The sequence below is a fragment of the Metarhizium robertsii genome (assembly GCF_000187425.2).
Source record: "Metarhizium robertsii ARSEF 23 chromosome Unknown MAA_Scf_2, whole genome shotgun sequence".
Taxonomy (NCBI): domain Eukaryota; kingdom Fungi; phylum Ascomycota; class Sordariomycetes; order Hypocreales; family Clavicipitaceae; genus Metarhizium; species Metarhizium robertsii.
Genome location: NW_011942160.1, coordinates 884443 through 904101, shown reverse-complemented (window position 1 = coordinate 904101; position 19659 = coordinate 884443). Strand labels below are relative to the sequence as shown.

At 53.7% G+C, this 19659-nt stretch overlaps 6 protein-coding genes across 6 annotated transcripts in view; 5 read left to right on the top strand and 1 right to left on the bottom strand.

Annotated features, from left to right (window-relative positions):
* Positions 1-408, top strand: part of MAA_09677 (flavin-binding monooxygenase-like protein) — a gene marked incomplete at both ends in the record, with an annotated part of 850 nt that extends 442 nt beyond the window's left edge. Inside the window, one exon of the mRNA XM_007827675.2 lies at positions 35-408. Coding sequence (XP_007825866.2) covers positions 35-408 — 374 coding nt within the window. The remainder of the gene's footprint in view (positions 1-34) is intronic.
* A 274-nt stretch (positions 409-682) lies between these two features.
* Positions 683-6729, bottom strand: MAA_09679 (DEAD/DEAH box helicase; the record flags this gene model as incomplete). Its single annotated transcript, XM_007827677.2, has 4 exons — positions 683-3445; positions 3711-4170; positions 4341-5053; positions 5113-6729. The coding sequence occupies 4 exons, from the start codon at positions 6727-6729 to the stop codon at positions 683-685; spliced, it is 5553 nt and encodes a 1850-aa protein (XP_007825868.2).
* A 967-nt stretch (positions 6730-7696) lies between these two features.
* On the top strand, positions 7697-8384 carry MAA_09680 (EB1-like domain-containing protein; the record flags this gene model as incomplete). Its single annotated transcript, XM_007827678.2, has 2 exons — positions 7697-7763; positions 7852-8384. 2 exons carry the CDS (start codon positions 7697-7699, stop codon positions 8382-8384), a joined length of 600 nt encoding a protein of 199 aa, XP_007825869.2.
* Positions 8385-9718: 1334 nt separating this feature from the next.
* MAA_09681 (Phox like protein) lies at positions 9719-10819 on the top strand (the record flags this gene model as incomplete). Its single annotated transcript, XM_007827679.1, has 1 exon — positions 9719-10819. One exon carries the CDS (start codon positions 9719-9721, stop codon positions 10817-10819), a length of 1101 nt encoding a protein of 366 aa, XP_007825870.1.
* A 1323-nt stretch (positions 10820-12142) lies between these two features.
* Positions 12143-12709, top strand: MAA_09682 (uncharacterized protein; the record flags this gene model as incomplete). Its single annotated transcript, XM_007827680.1, has 1 exon — positions 12143-12709. One exon carries the CDS (start codon positions 12143-12145, stop codon positions 12707-12709), a length of 567 nt encoding a protein of 188 aa, XP_007825871.1.
* A 3933-nt stretch (positions 12710-16642) lies between these two features.
* Positions 16643-18703, top strand: MAA_09683 (proline-rich protein RiP-15; the record flags this gene model as incomplete). The annotated part of the gene is made up of 1 exon (XM_007827681.1): positions 16643-18703. The coding sequence occupies one exon, from the start codon at positions 16643-16645 to the stop codon at positions 18701-18703; it is 2061 nt and encodes a 686-aa protein (XP_007825872.1).
* Positions 18704-19659: the final 956 nt, after the last annotated feature.

The following is a 19659-nucleotide window of genomic DNA, read 5'->3' as shown; positions in this document are numbered from 1 at the left end:
CCCCAAGTCTCTGACGCTCCCCCAACCCTGCCAGTGTTCGACCAGCGCACCAGCACGCTCTACGTCAACATCCGCCAGACCTTTGCCGTCTGGTTCATCCCCCTGTACTCGGCGCGCGTGCGCCTCCTCACCGTCCTGACCCTCGAGCGGCGCACCTCGTCCTCCGCCTCGGCCTCCCGCGCCGCCCTCTCCGGCCCCGGCCAGGAACGCGCCAAGTACTACATCTCCGCCCAGGAGGACCTGTACCAGATGAACGACTGCGTGCAGTTCCTGCTGCCCCGCGTCGGCCGCTGGCTCTGGCTGCTGTGGCAGCTCTTCAGCACCTCGCTGTGCGTGCTGGGCGCCCTCGCGTTTCTGCCCGTGTACTACCTCCTCAACGGGGGCAAGACGGCGAAAAAGGTGGCCTAATCAAGAAATTCTGCTTGTCGTGCTTTGCTGGCGTTGGTGGCGTTGCGGGCACCGGATCAGATTGTACGGATAGTCTTGTTTAATGAGAGTGAATGCCAACAAGGTACAACATTAGTATTTCGAATCTCAGTGATATGATCTACGGGATATATTCCTACCGTTTCTCCGGGAAAATAGCCCATTTCCCAACCCATCTACTTCAAAACATAATCTATTAAGAATAAATAAAAAAATTCAAACGCTATGCTAGCCGAAATCGTCCCTCGTATATAAATCACCTCCCCTGCCTTCTCTTCATGTCCTCCTGCGCCGACGTCACGATGCCCACCGCCTCGGCAACCACGTCGTGACCCGTGCGCCACGTATACAGCGCAACGCCCTGGTGATCCAGCTGCTCGTGGGCCCGGGCCAGCCTCCTCCTCCACAGCTCGAGCTTCTTATTTACACCTTGGGCACCCAACGTCGGCGAGCCAGAGGGCGTTGACGATCCTGACCGCGATCCGGAGCGGTAGTAGCTGAATCCAAACGACGGCGGGGGCGCAGCAGCCGACGGCGGCAATGGTTCAAAGTCGACGTCGGCATTGGACGATGACGCTCCTCTGCCAAAGAGACGCGGGCTGATGCTCTTAAGTCCGGATCGACGTCTGGGCAGCGGAGGAGGGGCAGGCTCCTGTTCCAGCGGCGCAGGTGTTGACGAGTCCTCCGTGGTCTGGGCACCGTCTTGACCTGCGCTGATTATGGTCGTGAGAGGCTGAAGGCCAGCCGCCCCGAGGCCCTGCGGTCGCTTTGGTTTGGGCGGCGGCATCTCGGCTTTGGCGCCGCCATTCGACGCGTTGGCATTCGAGGGTGCGCTTCGCAGCGCGGCTGGCTTTGCTGGTCGAGGAGGCGGCGGCTTTCGTCCAGCAAGCGCGCTCGTAGCAGCGCCGGCTGGCCGACCCAAGTTGGCCATCTTGACCTGCGCAAGCGCCGCGGCTTCATCCAGCTTCACCTCTCCGGGCTCATCGGAAAAGTCAATCAGCGTTCCCATGACGGGTCCCGAAGCTGCCTGTGTTTCACCCACAGCACCTGGCGCTGAATTCTGCCGGCTTGCCGACTTAACGCTTCCCGGCCTACCGTCATCCAGCGTCATGCTCGATATTTTACGATGAGTAAAGTCAAACGCAGCATCAAAGTATCCGGCTGCCTCGGGTGTGGTCACGTCCCGGATGAATATGGCCAGGACACGGCCAGGGTTGGCCAGGGCCAGTTCCGTGTATACTTCGAGGTCCGCCTCGCCACTGTCGCCGACCAGAAGGAACTTTCGATGTGGGAAGTCCTTGACGAGGCGGTTCAGGGTGGACTTTTTGCGCTCCGCCACCGGTTCAAATATCCCCTGCAGCATTCCACTATACTGCTTCAGGTGGAGGGATCCCGCGGGCAGGCCGGCAATCTTGAAGAAGCTAGCCAACACAGGGAACAACTGCCACGGGCTGTTGGAGCAATAGTGCATGCTCACGCCCAGCCGATGCATATCTGTATACCACTCCCGCACCCCCTCGATGGTCATGCCGTCGAGATCTCGCACAAATGTGTTGCGGAAAATTTCCCGAGCGCCGGCTGATATGTTGGAGCGTTTGATTGTATCGTCAATGTCGCTGATCAAGCTGACGCCTGCCGGTTCCGTGATTTTGACTTCTTGCGTGGTCGACAGTTTCTCGTTTGCGAGCACTCTAACATGCGTGGGGATAAACTCCAAAGCTGCTCGAATATTGAAGTGGCCGGCATCGTCTGTCAAGATGGTCTTGGATTGGGACTTGGTATCATTATAGAAGAAAATAGTGATGGGCATGGCCACCAGAGGGTTCGTCAGGAACGGAGCCACGCGAGCCATCAGGTTGGCGTTTGCCACTGCCAGCTCCGCATCAGTGAGCTCGCCCAGACCAGACGGCTGTCGAGCCGGCATACTTGGGCTTGATGGTGCGGAATCAGGCGTGTAGCTGCCGCGTGGTCCAAAACGAGAAGCCGCTTCAACTCCTAGTGTGTTGGGATCTTGCGATGGTTCGCTGTAGCCTCCTGCGTAGGCGACTCGTTTTTCCTCCTGTCCGCGCTTCTCAATCATGGCCGCCTTCTGTGCAATCTTTTCCTCGTCGTGGATTTCAGCGTGTATTTGGTGCTGCGTCTTGGGTTCGCCACTAGCCGGTCCGTATCCTTGATCCGTCTTGGGGGCCGATATCCCGCTCAATTGGCGGGCCAAGCCGATGAGAATGCGATTCCTCCTTGTCATGGGACCAACATGTGGTGAGTATATCCAGCCCCTAACATCAACGTCGACAACCGCTTTCTCGTCCTCGTGCTTCTCCCACTCTTGCCGCCACCACTCTTCATTCCGTAATTCCGGCTGATCCACCGGTTGCTTCCGCGGCATTCGTGTCCAATCTTGCTTGATGTGTCTCTTGGCATATGACGGAAACAACACCATCTGTTCGTTTCCCTGCGAGGCGATGGCAACATCCGGGAAGGCACCGGGGATGTGAGTGCTCTGGTCCATTGCAAAGTCGTCGATACCTCTGCCTCTCGATTGCACATACGAGTCCCGCAGCTCCGTGACAGCTTGCTGTCCGCTGCGGTAAAGGTTTCCTGCCATGGCCGCAAGCTTCCTCCGCCTGTAACCTCTTTCCCCTCTCTCTCCAACATCCTGCGATGCATCACTTGTGCCGGGGCCATAACCGCTGGCCGTCAGCCCCGCGAAGGAGGGCATCTTGTTCGAATTTAAAGACCTCGGCGTTGCCGCCTTGACATGTTTGAAGGGCAGCCGCAGTCGTCTCCGCGGGCTGCTTGCGACACCAGTAGCACGAGGGGCGGAATGAGAGTCTCGAGCACCGAGCAGAATCCTCCGGCTCTGCCTCGCGACCAGGTCCAAAACGCGACCCTTATTCGCGCGTTTAACTTGGCGACGGACCAAGTAGCGGTAAATACGGGATTGAAGCTTGAGCTTGACAAGTGGAAGCGTGTCAAGGTGGAAATCAAGCAAGCGTTCGCGGTACCGATCTCGGACAGCCTGCGGGAACAAATATCGAACAAGGCTCTGGCTATGGCGGGGATGCGGGCGAAGACGGCCAAAGAATAAGAATCGAAACGGCGCCAGTTTGTTTGAATTATAAATCAATGGCTAATTCTCTTCCTTTTTATGTCCTTGCTACCCGGCTGGTTATATAGCTTCTTGATACAGGGTTATTTATACAAGCCGGCCTTCCTGTTGGCTGAGTGGCGAAAGGGTGTCAAATGCTCAAGTTGGTGCACATGCATGTCCCGTCCTCAAGCACCCGTTGCTTGGCCCGGCAATCCTCAGACGAACCACGTCTTGACGGGACCTGCGGCTGCTTCCAACGGCAATGAGATGGGATAATAGGGCCACCGGCTCGTGCATGGGGCATCAGAGAGATGCGCGGTGATGAGAGCACCTGACTCTCGTCAAGTGCGTGTGGCCACGGCACGCTGGTTTGATGAGGTGCGTGGTCTGTTGCGTGCGCGAGTGTCTGGTCCAGCCAGTTCGCAGAGTGTAACGCGGTGACAGGATGGCCGGGATGAGCAAGACAAGGGGTGATGGCGTAGGGCAGAGTGTGTGTGACTGCGGTGGCAGAAGCTGGCCAAAGACAGTGAAGAGCCCTGGCTCGTGACTGCGTTTGCTGGATGAGAAGTGAGAATGAGAGGATGCTTGAGTCCTCTCGCTTCACGCCCCACTTGGGACAGCCGAGGGTGAGCCACACACAGTCACCAGGAGTGCTGATGTAATCAGCTCATCAAGTTCAAACATCTACTCCGTACTGCAGCCGATACCATCCATACACACACAACTCGCCATTCCCAATGCAAAACATGCCGTGTGCTTATATAACTACAGTACATGCAATGCGACTGTCCTCTTGATTACCGAGTCTACCTCTCTACTTTACCGCTTGCCTTTGCCTTTACTTTTTGCCTTCGCCTTCGCCTTCGCCTTCCCAGGGCCCTTGCCCTTGTGCGCCTCTGCATCCCCTTTGCCCTTTTTCCATAACCTCCCCTCTGATCGCATGGATTTGGCGTCAAGCGTCTTCTTGTCCTTGTTGCTCAACTTTCCGCTACCCTTTTTCTTCAGTGACTCGCGCAAACCATTCAGTTCGTCCTTGCCAGCTTGTTTGGCCTTCTTCTTGTCGTGCTCCGTCTCAAACCAAGTCCTCTTGGGTCTTGACTTGATTTCTGCCTCGTGTTCTATCAAATTTTCGCCCTTCTTCACTTGCATCTCTGCTTGTGCCAGTTGCCTCTCCTCCTTTTCTTCCTGCATAATTTCGTCAATCTCGTCTTCCATGCCGTCGATTTCTTCTTGAAGCTTGTCTGCATCAGCGGGGGCGATGACTCTGCTCGTAATCTTTGCCCCTTGCGCCTTTCCAGCCTTGACGGCAGCCTTGACAACTTTGCGATCGCCCTCGGCTGCCAGAGTCACAGCTGTGCCCTTTCGCCCCGCGCGAGCCGTACGTCCAACACGATGAACGTAAATTTCGAGCGATTGAGGTGCTTCGTAGTTGATGACTGTGTCGACGCCCTTGATATCCAAACCACGCGAAGCCAGATCTGTAGCCAGCAGATACGACACTTTACCATCTCTGAATGCTTCAACACTGGAAATACGCTATAGAGTAGCCAGTTAATATCCTAAAATCGTGTACTGTTGAAAAGGGCACCACTAACCTGTGATTGGTTCATGCTACCATGTAACTCGGCGCACGATAGCCCCAGCAGACCAAAAATGATGCGCGCCCTGTGAGCTTCCTTCTTCTGGCGGAAGAAAATGATGACCCTCTCGTGGTAAAAGGTCTTACAAAGATGTGCAAGATATCCCATCCTCTTGTCTTCTCTCCCTGGTCGTAGTCGAACAAACTCTTGTACCAATGTGGTTACAGTCTTCTTTTGCGAATCAACCATGAGCCGCACTGGCTTATTTAGCCCAACCCGGATAAGACGATCAACAGTTGAGGTCATAGTCGCCGAGAACAACATGGTTTGTCTTGATTTGGGCAGTGTTGTGAGAATCTCATTCAGTTCGTCGGCGAATCCATCCTCCAGCATGCGATCGGCTTCATCCAGAACCAAGATTTCGACAGTGTCGACGTTGAAACTGGCCGAGTTCCTCATGTGATCAATAAATCTTCCTGGTGTGGCAACAATGATATCAGGCCGCAGACGAAGCTCAACCTCTTGTGCCTTTAGGCTGAGACCACCGACGGCCAGGGAGAATTTGATGTCAGTATAGCGAGCCAGCTTCGTGCCCACATCGTGACACTGCATTGCCAATTCACGGGTGGGTGTGAGAACGACGACACGAGTGGTCGGGATTTTTTTAGGGCGGAACAGTAATCGCTCCAGAATAGGAACAAAAAAGGCACCAGTTTTTCCGGAACCAGTAACGGCACCACCAACAACATCCTTTCCCATGAGAGCGATAGGGATGGTTTTGGCCTGTATAGGAGTGGGCTTGGTGAAACCAACAGCGGCGAGGCCACGAAGGATCGGCCGAGACAATGACATGCCTTGGAAGGAAGAGAGGTCCACTATCTTGTCCGACTTTTGCCGTTCTTCGGGAGCAAAGAATTCGTCTCGTTTTGCTTGCTCCTCGGCATCTTCTTCATCGTCGGTGGCATCAGAGGCGTCATCCTCAGGATGAGCCTCCGGCGTAGCCACAGAGTCGTCGTCTGAAGCGCGATCGTCGTCATGGTCGTCTTCATCAACATCAGACTTGTCCGAGGCATCTGTGTCATCTCCATCGCCGCTGCCGTGTGCTTCTTCCTCATTCTCTTCGTCCTCGGAGTCTGCATTCATGCCAAAGGCATCATCGGCCAGCACCTCATCATCGCCGTCGTCCAGAGCCATCTCCAAGTTATCCTCAGTCTCAGCTTCCTGGTCGGCATTTTCCAAAGTCTCACCGGCCTTCCCATTCTTCTTTTCTCTTCGTCGCCGAATAATCTCTTCCAGGTCAACACCCTTCTTCTCGGTCATCCCCTTTTTAGCACCTTCAAATCCCCAGCCTTCGAATTCCTTGTCGCCAAACTCCCCAGCGTCGTCTGCGACGAACTCAAAGTCAGAGTCCATGGCGCCATCGTCGTCATCCTTGGAGCCCCAGATGCCCTGAGGCTCCTCTTCGTCAGATGCCTCATCGTCTTTGTCAACCTTTTTCGGCTTTTTACTGGTCTTGGTCTTCTTTTTGGGTGGATGAACGGGTGCTTCTTCCTCTTTGAAGGGATCCTCGTCGTTGTCGGAAAGTGTCGTGATGAAATCGTCATCGACTGGCTTTCTTTTCTGCGGCGCCATTTTGACAATCCCAGCAACTTCTACACAACGGTAGATTGGGGATATCGGGAGGAAAGTGGTTGTTCAGAGCTACAGGTCTAAACTACCTTTGGCTTTTGTCTCCTCTGGCGGGAAGCAAAAATTCCCCAATGGCTGGTTCCTGGGGCCGGTGGTTCGCCCATGGTTTTTCTGCCGGGTTGAGCTTTGAAAATTTTGGCGGTGAGGGGGAATTGCCCAGTTGGGCAGTACGCCGAGCTAGGCCGTTGCTCTCGGGGCTCTCAGGAACAAGACGCGATGAGAGGCACCCGTTGTTTTCCCGACCGCCAACAGTTCTCTTTGTCTGAGTGCTCAGGGTCCACGGTTGATTGGACGACGCTTGTCTGTTCCAGACTGACAACTTTTAGTAAACGATTAATTTCTCCAGCTCCCCTTTATCGCTGCCTTGTGCATATTGCCTTCCTTGGCACAACAGCATCTTCTTCGGCTATTTATTTATTTATTCTTTTGATCTGCCTCGATACCCGCTGCTTCTCCCGATCTGTGGCTTGCTTGTTGCCACCGAACTGCGCAAGTTCCCGAGTTTTCCATTGACGGAAGCCTCGCACAAGCACGCCCGTTCCGCCAAAACAAACAGACAGTCGACATGGGTGAATCCAGGTTGGTAGCAGCGCGCGCCGGATCCCGCAGCACGTACGGGCAGCCACTCACTAACCGCATGATACAATCAGACAAGAACTTATCCAATGGCTCAATAGCCTTCTCCAGCTCAACATGACGAAGGTCGAGCAATGTGGCACTGGGTGAGTCCTGACGGCTGGATGGATGTTACCCCTCCCCCACTCCATGATGCAAACACGATGGAGACGCACGACGATGCCAGCAAAACGAACACCATGCGGACCAGAACGGAATACCGTCTAACCAGAATTTCTATGCGGATAGTGCTGCTCTGTGTCAGGTTTTCGACAGTATTTATATGGACGTACCTATGTCCAAGGTCAAGTTCAATGCCAATGGCGAATGGGCGTATGTGCAGAATTTTAAAGTGTTGCAAAGTATGAATGCCATCCAAGTCCCATCCCGGCGTAATAGTGCCCGGGAGACATCGGTTCTGCGATTACATGTGTTGACGAACTGGATCAGATTTATTTGCCAAGCACCAAATCGACAAGCCGATCCCCGTCGAGGCACTCATCAAGTGCAAGATGCAGGATAACCTGGAGTTTCTGCAGTGGACCAAGAAATTCTGGGATCTAAACTTCCCCGACCACGACTACGATGCCGTTTCACGGAGAAAGGGAGGGGCTCTCCCCAGCAGTAACTCTGCGGCGCCCAGAGCTCCCGTCTCAGTTGGCGCTGCTCGGCGAGGCGGTGCTGCTGCTGCTGCCCCGCGGGTTGCTAAGGCTGCAGGTGCTGGCCCTAACACGGTTGCTCTGCAGGCAGAGAATACAACACTCAAGGAGACTGTTACAGGCCTTGAGCGGGAGCGAGATTTTTACTTTAGCAAGCTTCGCGATATTGAGCTTCTGATTCAGCAGGCTGTTGAGGAGGATCCTGAGATCGAGAAGGCAGAGGATGGTCTGGTCAAACAGATCCAGCTTATCCTGTACTCCACGGAAGAGGGGTTTGAAATTCCTGAGGAGGGCGAGCCGCTTGATGACCAGGAGACATTCTGAGCGCTGCTAGATATTGCATGTTCATGTTATATGGAGGGGGGGCTTAGGGTGGCACTCAGGGCTGTGGACTCGGATGAATTGGCCGAAGCGGGAAAATGGCGATGCGGTTCTGCGGCTGTTACATGACGCTTTATGACTGGTATTGATGAGTCAATGAGGGGGGCTGGATTCGCGATATACCTTCCTTCTCTAGAAGATGTTATCAGACTGCCCAAATAGATCAAAGCAATGAATGATGTTGGACAGGTAATGAGCAGAGTTGGAAACTGACACCTAGGGTTCGTGTACCAAGTACGCGGTGACTGTACTGTTTCGTTCGCGTTTCTCTCGAAGCGATGTGGGCCCCAAGTGTGGGCTTGATGGTATAGGGTACGAGCAAAGGTGAAAATTGGCGTCGGAGTTTCTTGACTTCCAGTTTGGTCATTGTGAGGGTTATTTAAAAAAAAACTGTCTTGTTGCTTTGGAGTATTTCTTAGGGTAATACAAGCTGCATTCCGCTGAACACGCTGTTTGGGGAGATGATTGGAGTTAGTGAAATAACGTCAGGTGCCTACAAGACGTACCAACAATTAAAAGACCCAAAAATAAAAAATATAATCAAATGACAGAGACCAAGTCTACCTCCAGCTAGCTTATTTTTTTTCTTTCCTTGCTTGTCTTCGTGTCATCTGTGTTCGCCTGCTCTGCTGCCCACGATGCCCGATCACGTTAACCGAAACAAGGACTGTGTCGCATGCCCAAGTCATTCACAGCAGTAGGCGGGAGATGATGATGGGCCGTACTCGACCTGTCACGGCCATCCAATGGTGGCTAGCTTAAAACCCCACATCAGCTGCTCCAGAAGGCAGACCCAGCCAACCGGGTCTCAGGGTTTGAAGTTGCGCTACGGAGTAGGCATAGCCTCTCCACACTGGGGGTTTGCCATTTCTAGTCTGGTCGGACTGCTTTAGTCGAGATGCTTGCATCATCGCCGCGCACTTACTTCACCAACTTGATGACCTCACAAGTCACAACGATATCTTGGCAGGCAGCGAGACTCGAGCCTTTCACAGAGTATATTTTTGTTCCGATTCTAGATCGAGTACTTTGGACTGCGAATCCGCACATTCTATCTGTTGAATTGTTTCACCCGTAGTACGGAGTGCTGACGTTCAAAGGGTGACGCAACTTAGGCCCAAAGGGAATGAACACAAACCATCAACATTCTTTGCCGTGTTGACACTGAACCACTCGACAAAAAACCCCGACGCACGCTTACTCGACTTTTATCGCGGCACATCATAGAATAGAATTGCATCACGGGAGAAGACCCAACAAACACACAGATTGCGGCCATGGCTCCGCCACCCGAGATTGCCATCCCGTCCACGAGTGTCTCTGAAGACGTCGGTTCCAAACCATACACACTGTACAACATCACACTCCGCCTACCCCTACGGTCGTTTGTTGTGCAAAAGCGCTACTCGGACTTTGCAAGACTTCACAACACGCTCGTCCAACAAGTCGGCGTGCCACCGCCGGAGCCCCTCCCCGGCAAGCACTGGCTCAAATCTACCGTGCGATCACCAGACCTCACGAGGAACCGACAAATTGCCCTGGAGAAGTATCTACGGACGATTGCAGAGACGCCGGACCGGCGATGGAGGGACACTTCTGCCTGGCGGGCGTTTCTGAACCTGCCCAGCACCAGCACCACCAGCTCGGCGGTGTCGGCGCCGGGAATGGCCAGACCGGCTGCCACGGGAGCAGCAGATCCCCAGACATGGCTGGACATGTACAGAGAGTTGAAGCAGAACCTGAACGAGGCAAGACAGTGTCTGTCACGGAGAGACGCGGCATCAGACAGCGGCAACAGCACAGCAGCGGCAGAGGCGGGCTCAGCAGCGAGCAAGGTGCTTTTCAAAGCCGGCATCCTCGTCACCAGCTTATCAGACGGCCTCCGCAAGATGCAGGAATCCAACAGGCTGGGCGAAGGCGAGCTCCGCCGCCGCCGAGATCTCGTATCCAACGCACGCATGGAGCGCGACGGCCTCGAGAAACTATCCACCGCCCTATTCACCGCATCGGCGTCGGGCAGCAACCCCCGTAATGGTGGCACCAGCAGCGTCAGCGCGGCCGCCGCCGACGAAAAATCAACCCTTCTCAAGAGCGCCCGCCCCACGACGGGCCGCGTCCTCGGCGCACCGCTCCCCGAGACGGCGCAAACCAGGGAACTCGACAATGAGGGGGTTCTCCAGCTGCAGAAACAGGAAATGGCCTCGCAGGACCAAGCCATCGACCAGCTCGCCGATGTTATACGGCGCCAAAAGGCCCTGGGCATCCAGATGAAGAACGAGGTCGATGCGCAGACTGAGATGCTGGCCGCGCTGAACGGCGATGTGGACAGGGTGAATGACAAGCTGGGCGTGGCCCAGAACCGGATCAAAAAGCTGTGACTAGTCTTTATGATGGTCGTGGTGAGGATCATCATGGGGACGTTGGAATCCGTCGTCTGGACGGTGTGGATGGGCAGGAGAGTTTCCGAGGGGCTCGGATGGCTTGTCGACGTGCTGCTGCACATTTTGGGGCTAGGCTAGGCGGGTCAGTGAGATGCGTGCTCTTTCTATATCCCGGCGTTCTTTTTTCGTTTCCCCCGATTTATGGGCGAGCGCTTGCCTCCTGGAAGGCTAAGTGAGGGGTTTGCCGCGCCGTGATTCTGATGGATTCAGTGATTTAGGTAGGTAGCATTACGGCAGAGTAGCAACATGGATATCATTTATCAGGTTAAGGAGATTTGCAGATTCAAAGCAGTGAATAGCCGGCTGACTAGGGGACGCGATTAGGGGAACGCCACTGACATATCGACTGGTGGTTGAATTTTGGCACGGGACTTTGAGAGTATCTTTTGCGTATGACCGCTCTTGAAAAAAAGATGTGAGAAAATTGTTGTAGCGGTATGCACAGTAAGTCTTGGACGACAAGTCATGGCAACCATTGGATGGTCGGGTGGTATGTACATACAGGGCTGAATGATGCCTACTGGTGTCGATTGCGGATCTCATTCAAGCCCAACGTTGGATGAGCTGATAAATGCATGGGCTCCTGAAGGGAGCCACGGGTTCACAGATCAGTACATACACTCATGACTCTTGCACTTCATGTTGGTCGACAGCACCACGAAGTAGTTTCCACGTCACATGTGCACCGTTACCTGCTTGAAAGCTGCATGTGGGATATTGTCCGCGTCCAAGCAGTACATGGTTTGTGGGGAAGCCGGCCTGTCTCGTGCGGTTCGGGGCTTCCGGCTGGTTGCCGCCAGCCCAGGCAACAAACAACCACCACCAATACACATGTACCCTATGTTCGCCCTGTTTTTTGTTGGTTCTTCATGTCCTGTTGGCCCTTGGCAAAGACGCTTGTCAAAGTGTCTGCCTGATGTTTCCAGAGCAGCACCATCCGTTGGCTCAACCTGGATTGTCGTATTTCTCCGCACAATGATGATATTCCGGCCAGCCCATGCCGGGCATCGGCTCATCTTCGTATCAGAACGCACGGTTCAACTCCCATTCCAGACCCTCGAGTTGGCCAGATGGCCGTCGTGAAATGTTCCACCCGTTCGGGGCGTACAGCTGCACCACGTCGTTCGACCAATATCTGGATCGTGATTTTGATTGCCTATATGAAGGACCAAGTGGTTGACCATTTGTCAACAGCGATCGAGCCTTGTTTGTATCTTTCGCTTTGACCTTCTCCAAGGCATACAGAGACGTCTCTTCACAATGCCCTCCTGCAAGTCTGGCCACAGCAACCACAACAGTCACAAGTCACATAAAGGGGAAGAAGATGGGGATCGACATGGCGGTAAATCAGCCCGGAAAAGTGAAGAAACGGAGACGCAGGGCGACCAGGCCGAAACAACAAGGATTCACCTGAGCGTTTTCATCTTTCGAGGCGTTCCTGATGTGTGGTATAGACGGCATGTTATCATGTACTTCACATCGCCCGACGACCCGGGTTTCCACAAATCTGTCCACGTACAGCGGGACAATGAGAGACTCCCCTGGGGAGTGACCCTAGAAAACGGACAAGCGCACTGGGAGCTTGATGCTTCCTACCTGAGCCATGTTGACGCTGGGTATATCACTGTATGGAAGGGTGAGGAGATGTGGCCGTTGAATACTGTTGCGTCAGTCCAAGTGGAGGGTCGGGAGGCCGATTGGAACTGTCAAAACTTTGTATACGAGGGTCTGCAGGCAATTGTGTATCTCGGTCTTCAAGAAGAGGCGTGGTACACATGGGTTCAAGACGAAATCATGAACCAATTGTTGGAGGGGGCTGTTGGCTAATGTCTATGGGAGTTGATACCCGGGCATGATTTTAGTCCATCGACAGATACTTCCTAACAACAGTGGTATACCAAAGCTTCCCTAACAGCCCTTCGCGGTTATATTCTATCTTATGTGATCCCATACTTGTCCCACGGTATCCTATAGAATAGGTACCTTGGGTGATCATTGGCGCCCATGCCGGTTTTGCGTGGGTGTATTTCGTGACAGTTGCTCCTTGGCGCACCACGAAATGATCGCCGAGTTGAGAGATGATCTCACCTTCCGGGGAGGGGGCGGGCTCTCGGGAGGGGAGGGGGGGAGGCGAGTCCCTGTACGGAGTAGAGCGCCAGGATACGCTCTCGCTCCATCATTTCAGTCATCAAATTCTGGTCGCCATGCTACGACACCCAAGCTGTGGTTCATTGAGCTCCAAGCGACGGATGCCCCTCGCTCCCTGATTATGTCAGCAAGCTTGCCCTGTATTCTGATGAAGGGCAGGAGGGCGTGGCACCACGTTCAGGATGTTGGATCGCCCGCACCAACTCAAGAGCATTGACATTTCCCGCACAAAGGAGTCAATCCTCGTCCGCCTCGCTTTCATCATGCACGCCGGCGTTGCTAAACCCGCAGCTGCTTGGCCTGACACTCGCTTTTTCTTCGTAATAGAAAGGGAATACGCAGTTTCAGCTTTGACAACAACAGCTTTTTGATCATTGAGCTGCTGGCTATTCCTTGTGGCTCCCTAACGTTGATGTCTTCAGCCTCTGGTAGACCAGTCCTGTTTCTAGGTACACCAAAAGTTTCGAAGTTTGCGTACCAGGGCTCGATACCCTTTTGGCCAGGTTTCTCCTCATCCGAGTTCAATCTTTAGTTCTGTCCTTGACACTTGTCATAGCCGCCCTTGGCCGGCCATACGCGACACAAGGCCTGTACCTCGTCTAGCCCCGTCGATCTCTACAATGCCGTCAGTGAATTATTTGCCAATTTTTCTCCACCTGGAGTTTGTTCTTTAGAAGCCATGCCACCAACATCCCAGCCTGGGTGATGGTGCATTACAATTCCTTCCATAGCTTTCAAGCTCGCCAAGATTCAAGGGTCCTCGCCATTTTGCGAATCGGGACAGACTGCGTACCATCTGGCGAGTGGCATTTTGTACCTGAACGCATCAACTTGAACATGACCAAGTTGAGAACTGTTAACAAAATGGAAACAGAGGCAACTCTACTGGCATTTGGCCAAGAAATATCAACCAACAGAAAAAGATGCCGATACCTGCACGTCGAAACTGAGGCAAGTCCATTGCCTGGCTATGACGTCGCAACGCCTTACCCACCCGGGCACTTGGCTAGAGTGTCTTGTAAGCTATTTCCAACAGCCGTTGAGCGTTACGCGTGCCATGTGGGATGTGTGCGGCAGACTTGCATTCTCTAGACGTTTGGCGCCAAAAGCTTGGGATACATGGCTAGGCCATCGTAGCTGTTCTACATAAATCGATCTAGAAGACTTGACGAGACAAGAAATAATAAAAATGCGAAGCTAGTCTTTTGGCACACATTACAAGAAACAGACCGTCAACGCTTGTCCTCATTGTTGTAGTACGTACCACATCTACCAACGTGAGCTAGCCGAACGTGTTTCGTCATTTCGTCAAAGCACATGGTACGTAACTCAGGTACCCACCTCGCTACGGGATCGACCATGCTACGTCACCTGACCGACGCGTCGTGGCGCTCGTTGCTGGGCAACGGATAAATATGCCGCTGGGCGGGTGGATGACACAATGATAACGAGGGCCCTGGTTTTGCAATGCAGGCCGGCTGGGCAATATCTGGGCCTGTTGTTACATCTCAATCAATCCTGCCATAGCCCCGTGCAGGAGGACAGGACCCCGTTGTTCAGATTCTACGTTATACAGTCCTACACTGCCATCAGCATCGCTAGATAGATGATTTGGTTTGCGCGTTTCGTTTCGTCCTTTATTTCTTATCGCTTTGGGCTGGTGGCTCCGACCACTTGTTGCACCGTGTCCTTTGGTCTGCCCTGCGCTCATGACTCTTTTCTTGCACAATATTAATATCCATGCATGACTACGGAGTAGTATTAGGGACTGTGGCGGAGCCAAGGCGAGTCTCGTGACAAGCGTCTTTGACCGCCTGGCCTGGCATTCCGTATCACTGCGCCGAGAGAAGCGGAAGCGCTGCGGAGGAGGGAAGAGGTGAGAAGGTGGTTCTGACTGGTAAGACGAAGCGTCAATTGGTGCAGGGTGATGACGAATTGGGATGCATCTTGCAGGACAGGCAGCTGTCTGCAAGTCTGGACCATGGCGAAGGAGTTGGCTTTCGTAGTACTTGGTACATCCGTAGGGTGGTCCGTAATGCCGACCTGGCCGTTTTGACATGTCGACCCCTATTGCAATAGTATTCCGTACTCGTAGAAGGGTCTGGTCAATCCATGGGCGTTAGATGGTTCCAGGGAAAAGTCTGCAGCATGTCCAACAGGGCGTTTGTTGCTGGTGACGGACCCCAGACATGGTCACGGTCGATATTCATCCATGCAAACCAACGACGACGGGAGAGCCTGCAGGCCTGCATGTTTTGTCTGGCGTGTTCCGTACGATCAAATCATCCATGGCCCGTGTCGACGCTCCAATATTCCGCGTCATCAGGGATGTAGATGGTGAAGCGCTGAGGTTTCTGCCACGTTGCACGACCCCGCTGCCCACCTTGCTGCCCGGGTTGCTTATGATTTTGGTGCAAAAAGAGTCATGGGGAAGGACTTGGTGACCTAGATGGCGATGGCTCATTTTGTATTTTTTTTTCGTGCTTCCTCTTTTTTTCTTCTGGTATTTGCTTCGTGATTGTTCCTTGAAGGCAGCCATCTGGACGCCGTCGTCTGGAGCTTCGGCACGACTTGACGGTGTCGGTGTCCGTGGCGGCAGCTTTCGATGCTAGCGACGTGCTTAGCGGCATGCGGGACCAACCGCAGCGATGGTAGTGGCTGGCTGGCGACGTCCCAGCACCCACTCACGCCCACGACACCCACCAGACTCACCTCAAGTGCTGCCAGACATCCACCGCACTACACCCTCTTGAGCAGTCTGGTGCTGGCACCTGGGGCCTCAGCATGCACCGGCCGCTGTTGCGTCCACTCGAGCCCCTGCCTGCCCCGCCTCATCACCAGAGCTCAATCAATAAGCGCTGGAGCCTAGGGACTCGAATTGCGAAGTGTGTCCCAGGTGCCGTGCCAAGTGCCTGTCCGCCCACCCGCCCTCCAGATGTCCCTCTGAGCAGGAAACATTGAAGGACTCAGGGCACCGGGACCCCGACTTGCCACCAAAGATGGCAGGGCGCCTGGGTAACTATGACCTGACTGGACCCCGTGCGAGCTCTCGACGTAAACAATGCGACAAGATCCACAAACCCATGTGAGCCAGTCAATCCAAGCCAGAGCTCAGAGCTGCAGAAACCGCAGGTTCGCAGCCAGCGTCGGGCAATTTTATCTTCTCCTTGCATCGACATTTGCCTCTACTAATTGTCTGCAGTGCAGTGATACCCCAGTTGGGTTTTTTGTCCTCTTTCGGCTGTTCCCTTCCAGCATTGCGAGCGGCTTGCGTCTTCGTTTCTTGACCCTATCATCTGCATAATCTGTTTTGGAGCCTGGCGTTTGTTTCCTTTCTCGCTTTCTGTTGGCACCGATTTCCACGTTGAGTGAGGTCTGGTGCAACTGCAACAAGCCTTCCAGACGGTTCGTTTTCCCCGATACTTGTAGTAATGCGTCCTTTTCTCAATCCGACAGTTGCTAATTTTGATAGAACTTTTCCCATCAAAAAGAAGTTTCATGTTTCCTGCGAGATCGGTATAGTCGAAAATCACCAACAATTCGTCTGCTGACTCCTCATCGAATACCTATATTAGTCGGCGACTTGCAAACCTTGAAAAGTGAGTGACGAATATGAGTGCACCGCCGCCGCCGCCTCCGCCGCATGGCGAGGCGCCGAGGTCGTCGGGCCTGCCACCAGGCAAGTATGATATATTCGTTATACCGGAGCATTCTGCGGGCGCTGGTTTTCTGTATCTGCCGTCATTAAAACCCAGCGTCAACAGTTTCTTCGCGGGCTTTGCCTCAGCTCTCATAATGGTGGCTTTGTTCCAAAGCATGGCGCCGGCTTTTCGTACATGGTGGGAGACTTTCCAAGGCTTGGGCAACATGGGTATAACACTCCTGATACTCGGTGTCGGATTTGGTGCTTGGGCTTTGGGACGGACGCAAAAGGACACACCGGGCTCCAACTACCATTATCAAAGCTCGTACAGCAGCGGGGGAAGCGGACCGGGTACCGGACCAGGTGGTTTCGCATCATCGCCGGGCGCATCTCCCAACGGAGGAGCTCATGCTAGGGGACATGGAGGAGCACCACCCCCTCCGCCGCCTCATGGCAGTCCTCCTCCACCACCCCCGAGAGGGGGAGGAGGTCCATCACCGCAATCGCGAGCGCAGTCACCGCCGCCTCCCCCAGAGCCAGAGAAGCCAAAAACGTCATGGGAAAGACCACCGCCCCAGCCCGATCCGCCCCAACCCAGCACGCCCCAGCCTAGCACGCCCCAGCCTAGCACACCCAAGCCTAGCACATCCAAGCCTAGCTCGCCTAAACCGCAAACACCAAAAGGGACTTGGGAAAAGGCTCGTGAGGAAACGAGAAAGAAAGAAGAAGAACGGAAAGCAAAGGAAGCAGAACAAAAGCGCCGAGAAGAAGCTGCAAAACGACTTGCTGAACTTAGGGCAAAGGAAGCGAGGGAGAGACAAGAGCGGGAGAAGGAAAGGGAACGAAAGGAAAAAGAGATCAAGGATAAAAAGCTCAAGGAAGAGGCTGAACAGCGGCGCAAGGAACTTGTCGAAAAACTCAAGAGAGAAAGGGAAGAAAAGGAAAAACAAAAAGAAAAGGACCTTGAGAAAGAAAAAGAGGAGCAAAAGAAGAAAGATGCTACCGCCACGGAAGGAGGTACGCGGGTGGCAAGCACATATGCCTTCTCAGGAGTTGGAGAGAAGACGAATATGTGGCCGAATGGCAGGCCATCTGTTCCACCACAAGCCAACAACCCGCCCAGTCCCGAAAGGAAGCCTCCGGCCCCGACCGCGAGGACATATGTCAGTACTCCCGAGGATGATGCGTTTTCGTACCGGCCGTACGATCAACCAAACAGAAAGAGTCGGAGACCGTCCCTCTCCTCCTTTGCCGGCTCCGATGCGTCGTGGGCGCAGTCTCACACGACGGCCCGGACCTCACCGCCGCCATCAGTTCGTGGTCCGTATTCAACCAAGGACCCTGACAAGATTGTCATTCAGGCTGTGTATCTCTTCATGAGCCAATATTCCAAAACACCAGCCAGTCAACTTGTCTCTGGCGTAGGATCCGTCACGGATGGCCTCATCCTGCGGATCACGACTGAAGGTCTCTTTATCGATGACGACGTCCGCGGCGTTCCCCAACGTGAATGGGACGTCAAGGCATGGACACTCAAACTTGTCGAGGTATGGTGCCCCCCGCACTGCTTGAAATTGCCTGCTTCTGCTACTTCCAACACTTCGTCCGGACCCAAGAGCGCCCCCCATTTGCTTTATAAGATGGCAACAGCCCGAAGAAACGCAGACCGCGACAGTCAAAAGGTGTTGAACGGTGAAGAAGCCGATGCCTATCTTACTGAGATGCTGCGTGCCTGCAAGGATTGCTGCCGTCTTGGTTTGTGCGAGCGTACATTTAAGAATACTAACATTCCGTCTTCGACCGGCCAGACTGGAGTATGGAAGTCAAAGGGCTTGCACGTCCTCCGTGCCAGCGTACGTGATCAAGAAGGCAAGAGATATGTGTTTGTCATGAGCGAGGCGGAAAGCTGGAAGCTTGCGTTTGGGCTGCAACGTTTGCGCGGTGGTACGCAGGTTCGACATCTGGGTGTAGCTGGAATGACGCCGTCCGAAGCCAGAGGCACATTGGAGATGCTGGGATGGTTGGGCTGAGCATGATGGTTTGTAGCTGTCGTGAATATGGATTGGACATTGCCGACTCTGAAACGCCGCGCTCGATGCACCGTCGACAAGAGGAGACGTCAGGCAAGATACATAGCAGAGGTCGCTGTTTATGAGCGTTTCCATGCACACCCGAAGTGAGAGCGACCCGCATGCCGAGCGAACATGTCAACAACATGGCTTTGATGATGGATGGGGCACAAGACCGAAGCTTGGAATGGAGTGCGGGGCGACGGATCACGATGAAATTGGGCACTACTACTAGTTATGTGCGTAAGAAGAGAGAGAGAGAAAGACATTGGATGATGGAGATTTTGTTTTATTTGTTTGTTGGAGTTGAGCATTCCAGCCAAGGTTGCGCATACCCACGTTGCCAATGGGGCGCAATCGGCAAAGCTGAGGGAGCGACTATTTTTTGACGAGGCTGCAAAAAGATACCTTACGAAGGCATATGAGAAGATATATGCCTACCATGTCTAGATATGCCTAAGCATATATTATATCCTTTTTAATACATGGCAAATTTGCTACACCATGGAAGCCAATCCCGTTATGGAGCGCATAAATCAGCCGTCATGGGCGCGTAATCAACTGTAACGTTTGTAATCGCCCGCCATCCAGCGCGTGACTAAGACTCGGAAATTGGACTGGTTCAACCAGGCACGATTTGTATCTCGCCTGCGCAAGACGCATCTTGATGCACATAATCATGTAGCATGCACGATAGACCGCCAGGGTGAAGCGTAGGGCTGTGAACTTTATCTGTGCGTACGCGACGTTATTTCGAACTAGCCGGATGGATGTGTCGGCAGGTCAATCCGTTCGTTTGGCACGTTTTTTATGTGGCTGCACTAGGGTATATAATGTGTAATAAAATCGCAGATTACAACAACCACCATTGGTCCGGTGGTGTAAAGGCTAGCATTCTAGACTTTGACTTTGGCATT